We start from the raw sequence: 6000 nt of genomic DNA, 5'->3' as shown, positions 1-6000 counted from the left end.
TACTTTATCCTCAGTGACAAAAATGTATCCCAGAAATGTCCTTGCAAAGAGTTTCCCTTAAGTATACAATGTGGCAAAACTTCAGAGATCAGAAAAGTCTTAAAAAAATTAAAATTAGTGCATATACAAGTGGAAAAAATAAAAGCAGGAACATCATGCACCTGATGTGTTCCTTAATCTAAAATAAATTCTTCACAGATAAAGCCTCCAATGGCAGCCTTAGCTCTAGGATAAGTGAAACATTCTTCCCTTCAAGTAACAGTGTACCTGACTGAAGTGCAAGCAGCTTTGCTCATCTCCTGTTTGTTTCCCAAATGTGAAATGAGATGACAACAACAATTCAGCTGTAGTGCAATTTGCTATTGGTTAAGTTCCTCAGCAATGTCCTGCATGCTTTCAGCAAATACTACAACTGACCATTTGCGGCTGCAATCAGTTCTTGAAAAGTATTTTCAAAGCAGCGTTTTAAATCGCTGTAAGTTACCACAAGTACACTCTTCTCATCTCTGGAAATGAGGCTTATTTTTTCTGGCACACCAGCATCTAACTGTAACAAGAATGCAAAAGATAAAATAAAAGAAGCATGAAATAAATGGCAAAACATTTCTCCAATAACAAACGCAATCAATTTCTTCACAAGTACATTATTTTGGTGCAACTCAGATCCTTCCTTTCTTTGTCAACACATCTGAGCTCCACGAAAACAACGTACTTGCCAAGAAATCAAGACATTTTGGTCTTAACACGATGGACATCCCACACCTGTGGACTAGGTTACCATTGTTTTCTTCCTGTCCATAAATCAAGTAATCCTGCAATTCTACTTCCCCCTGTACAGAATATCTAGCATAATTTTCAGATAACTCCTGGTGAACAGAACTTTTGACAGAACATTTGCACATCATCCACTATATTTGCACATAAGGTCCACATGCCTCCTAGCAGGGTAGGTAAATTACCTCTAGCCCATTCTAAAAATGAATTAATGGATGGACCAACCCCAAGTACTCTTAGTAACGGTAGAAACCAAAACCTTTCTTTTTTTTTTTTTTCTTTTTTCCATTGTGGACACAAACTAGTTGAAGCCTTCTGTAGAGTACACTTCTTCCCTTATTCTAAGAAAAATATTACCTACTTACAGTCCATAAATGAAAGGATAATTCAGGCTTAAAGATTAAAATTTGTTCCACATTTGTTTTCATGTTTTGTTCTGACTTCTCAAATACAATATTAAAGTAATACCAGAACCGAGTTGCATGATCTTCCAAGCAACCTCCATGCAACTCCTGTCACCAATATTTGATGACAATTGCCTGTAATAGATGCAGAAACACTTTTGTAATGAAATCTATTTAGAAAACATGAAGCTCCACAAATGGCACAATCTCCCTTAAGGAGGCTGCTGAATTCCTTTCACTACGAAGTTTCAGGAACAAAGCAGAAAAGTAGCAATTTGGGATGCACGTGTGTTACACTACTTACATTAGAGATATATCACAAAGTCTTAATTCAGAGCAGAGAAACATGGTAGTTCACGTGCTGATAATCTCTTCTAACACTTTCTTATGATCTCACTTTGCAAGACACCTCCAGCAATGCAGAACTGACTCTTGCAATGAAAAGCTTTGTGGCTTAATATGTCAATATTTACAAATTCTGATACTAAAACCTTTCCAGCTCCCGTACGGAAGGCGAGGCAGAGGCAAGTAGGGTACGATATCATTGAGATGATCTTTGGAAATACAGCCCCAGCAGGATTAAATAAATGTGATGCTGTACTGACTGGCAGAAAGACAATTACATTTGGCACTGAGATTTTGGCTGCTGTCTGATGCAACGCAGCAAATTAGAAACCGCTTGCATTTATCTTCTAAAAATAACATTCTGATCATAACCTTAAGAGCTGTAACCTCCCAGATGTAAAGCTCCTGCTTTGTGAATAGCTTAGAAGGACAAAAACAAAGCCAATTAGCTTCTAATTCTTGTAGAGTAGGATAAAACTACAATTCCCTTCCAACACCCATTACAAAATGTTATCATGTTTGGGCTGTGCGAGAAACTGTCTACTGTTCACCTTGTTTCTCACAAAATTGGCAATATCTTCACAAGTTCAGCATATGGAAGATTTGTATTAAGAAAACTACACAGCCAACTTCATAAGCCATCATATAATAATATTCATAAGCCATCATATAATAATATTCATAAGCCATTATATAACTTTCTTTTTCTTTGGATACATAAATCAGTGTCTTAGCAAAAAAGATCTCAAAAACACAACACTGGAAAAAAAAAAAAAAAAAAAAAAAAGATCTTTTTAAACACTGGAGTGAGCTTCATTCCAAAAGAATGGTTTTGGGCATAGCAGGAAAGCCCAAATAACCACTTCTACTAGTGAACACTATGATTTCAGAAATGCTTTGTAGAGTGCGTTTCTGAAGCAAAGTTCTACAAAGCCTTATTTTTTGTGTGTGTGTTGAGTCCACAACCACAGAAGAGAAGAGCCTCTGTTTAAAAAAGATAAGCCATGAGCATTTATAGAATAAGGCATTCTTTGACACAGCCTCCTACTTACAAATTCAGGACTGCTCTCCACTTGTTACAGAGCTATACTGATTACTGCTTTTAAATCATGATGACATTTCACTATTTGAATAGCAACATGCTTTTGATTTAGCCTCGTCAATCCCTTTACTGCCCCTTTTAAAGTGATTACAGACACCAACCAGAGATAAAAATGGTTAAAAAATACGCACAGCAGTGGTCTAACAGCAGATAAAAAGCTGTGACAGTTTAGAAAGAGTTTTCACTGTAAATAGTCAGCTGTTTCATGCCAATGGATCTGAGTATGTACAAACGTTCATGGAAAAGGAAGTTGGTTACCTAATCCTAGAAAAGAAAATACTAGCCACAAACCATATACTGTCAGTGTCCGCATTGCTACTCTCTCTGTAAGGAGTGGAATGACCAGAAGGCTACAAAGAAAAGTAGCACCTTATTCTCCTGCATGTTACTGAAATTTGATAAAACAACGTAATATAAGTTGAAAGCTGATCTGACAAAAAAAAAAAAAAGTTTGTACTTCATGGAGCAAAACAAGCAACTCCACAATCACTTAAGATCTTGTAGTCTATCTTACAACTCCCACTATTAACCGTGAAAGCATTCAGCTAAAGTTTTGCTAGTGGTGCAGCTCTTAGAAGACTGCAAGACTATGGGTTTTACCAGAAATGGGCTTAACACAGTATGTTACAGAAATTTTCCTCACTGTCTAGGTCAGTGCTGGATTTTGCTTAAACTTCTATTGCAGTTCCCCTCTTGATATAACCTCCCCTCTTCCACTCTGGTCAGCACAGTTTAGGAATGGACTCTGTTGTTGACCATATTATGTGATAACTATATCAACAGAAACCTCTCCCTATAAAAGGGGTTTTACGGATCCTTTATGCTGTATTGAAAAGACCAGAGTAGCATAAAGGGACCAGCATTGCTTATCCACAGTATTCAATGCATTCTAGGATGAAAAGGTTAATATGAATCTCATGCTGTATTACTGAATCCTGAGTATTAACATTAATGTACTACTAAGTTTATTTACAATATCTACAAATGTTTGAGTATTAGCTTTGAGAATACATTGTTTTCAACCAAAACAGGTGAAAAAATAACCATCAGTTAAATCAGCAGAATTAACCTGCCAATGACAACTTGCTTTGAATTGGAATATTACTCTAAAGAAATTTAACCCATGCAGTTTTTAAAAGCTAACCCAAATACAGTGTACCTTGTTAAGACAAGAGATAATGTGACTGAGGTCAATCCAAGGAGTACCCGCTTCTGTCACCTGATGGAAAAGGTGATCTCGAAAGAGCTTTAGTAAATACCTGTCTCCAGTTTCTGACCACGTTGGGTCTTTCTGAAACCTGGTGTAAAACAAAGGCTCATATTAACTTCAGAAAGTTAAGACAAAGCAAAACTCATATACATGACTGTGCTATCCGACCGAGTCACCCTGCTGCTCAGCTGAGCTTCCTGTTAAGATCTGCAATTAAATTAGTATCTCTTGCCACACTGTCAGAAGATGACACATTCAAAGCTTCTCAGCTAAAGTATCTGAAGTTAATGCCTATGAAAGGCCCACAGAAAAGCAACAGAAAGAAGAGTGGCCTTCTTTAACAAGTTTACCACACAAACGTTACAAGTAAATGTTAGAAAATAGCTTTGCAAACACAACTCTTCCATCCAAGTCTATTCAATTGCACAGAAAACAATAGTCTATGGAAAACCAAACAGGAACACTTAATTTTTATGCAGTACCTCATAAAAAACAAGCTGATAATTAACAGGCTTAAAACAGCTATCCACATAATTAGCTGCAGTTCAGTAGAGCTACGCTTTTCCTCAAAAGCTATTGTTGCTCACAAGGAACTAAGAGAATCCAGTTGGAAGCAACTTTGGCATATCTATGTATAGTTTTTTGTTTATTTAATATTTCTGTCAACGTTGCTTATCTTACTGTTTCAAAAGTTAACAACTAATCGCTTCAGAGGCAAATATGGGGGAAAATGTTCAGCTTAAATCTAAAAGGGAAGAAAGTTTGCATTGGAAACTGGGTTTTGCATGCTCTACACCACAAAAACAAGAATTTCTTACTCTGGCCTCTCATTGATTGTTCCCAATTTTGCTAGAAGCCTAAACAACCTTCCATTTTGCACCTCCTAGAAAACAAGAAAGATTATTCAAGTTTCTGAAACATAAAATTAAGATACTTATTTACCAAAGATATACCATAGTAATGCTAATGAAGCACTGTGAACTGTAATAATTGATTTATTCTAAGAAGATGGTATAATTTTTTCAGAAAGAGATCTAGATCCAATACCTTATATTGTGTATTGGTAGCCCAATTCTAATCTTCACACTTCACATTTAAGTGTGGAGATTTAATAACCAGTGACAACCTGCTGCCCTATCAAGAACTGGATCAGGCAACCTACCACTCTAGCCTCCCTTGCCAGCCTACATGCAAAAATAAATTAAAATACAGTTATGTTAAACAAGAATAACACACCTTGTGCGTTTGTATACATATACACATGCATAGCTAGACTGTAGAAATATATAATATAAATAGACGATTTCAAGCATATAGAGAAGAAACATTACTACATGTGCTCTTGGAAAACATTTTGTAGATCATTAGTAAATAGTGCATAGCAATAACATCATACTGAAATTGAAATTGCAGTCTAGTCCAAAACTTTAGAAACAAGTTCTTCCAAAAAAAATCTAGAAATACAATTTTTGATTTTAATGCGGTATAAACTCTAAGTACTCTGAGTAATGACAGAGGCAAAGCAATCAGAACAAACTCACACAAAAGACAGAACATTAGCATTTTAAGATGCTTAAAATACATGTAATCAATTGAAAAACTGATTTCATACATCCTTCATTATCATTTAAGTTACAATAAAGTGTTATATCTTAAGCTAGCTTGCATTCATACCATGGATTAATCTTCTGTTTAAGCAAAGCTGCTCAAAGCTGACACGAAAAAAAAAAATACTCTCTCCTGACATTATTCATATTCTCCAGTGGCCCAGCTCTCAGATGTTATTCATGCTAAGCTGCATCTCACTCCATGCATGATCATATTGATTTCAAATTAATTCAGTCTGGAGTAGATTACTGTGCACAGCTGGGTAAATAAACTAGGTCAAGGTGATAACAGCTTGACCTCAACCCATGGGGTAACAAGATTTTTATTACTCTAAAAAACACATAGCAGAACAGCTTGTACTTCAATTAAAGCTGCATTTGGAGATCGACAGTAAAGACTTACCTTCTCCAGCTAGCAGAGGTCTATACAACCTCAAAATAATTTTTTGGCATGTGCCAAAAACACAAAAGCCAAAACCACATCTGTGTGAGTGCTACAGCCTCGTGGATTCCCTGTCAGTGGCAACATAGAGTTGAGCAACAACACTGGCTCTAAGC

General features: G+C 36.2%; 1 protein-coding gene across 1 annotated transcript in view; it reads right to left on the bottom strand.

Annotated features, from left to right (window-relative positions):
• Positions 1-406: 406 nt before the first annotated feature.
• PAN3 (poly(A) specific ribonuclease subunit PAN3) overlaps positions 407-6000 on the bottom strand; it is a gene marked incomplete at both ends in the record, with an annotated part of 74807 nt that continues 69213 nt past the window's right edge. Inside the window, 3 exons of the mRNA XM_079548858.1 lie at positions 407-547; positions 3785-3923; positions 4654-4718. Of these exons, the coding sequence (XP_079404984.1) occupies positions 407-547; positions 3785-3923; positions 4654-4718 (345 nt within the window). The remainder of the gene's footprint in view (positions 548-3784; positions 3924-4653; positions 4719-6000) is intronic.

This window comes from Tetrao urogallus, assembly GCF_951394365.1.
Source record: "Tetrao urogallus genome assembly, chromosome: 1".
Lineage (NCBI taxonomy): Eukaryota > Metazoa > Chordata > Aves > Galliformes > Phasianidae > Tetrao > Tetrao urogallus.
The sequence above is the reverse complement of the archived record's forward strand: the minus strand, read 5'-3'. Positions and strand labels throughout refer to the sequence as shown.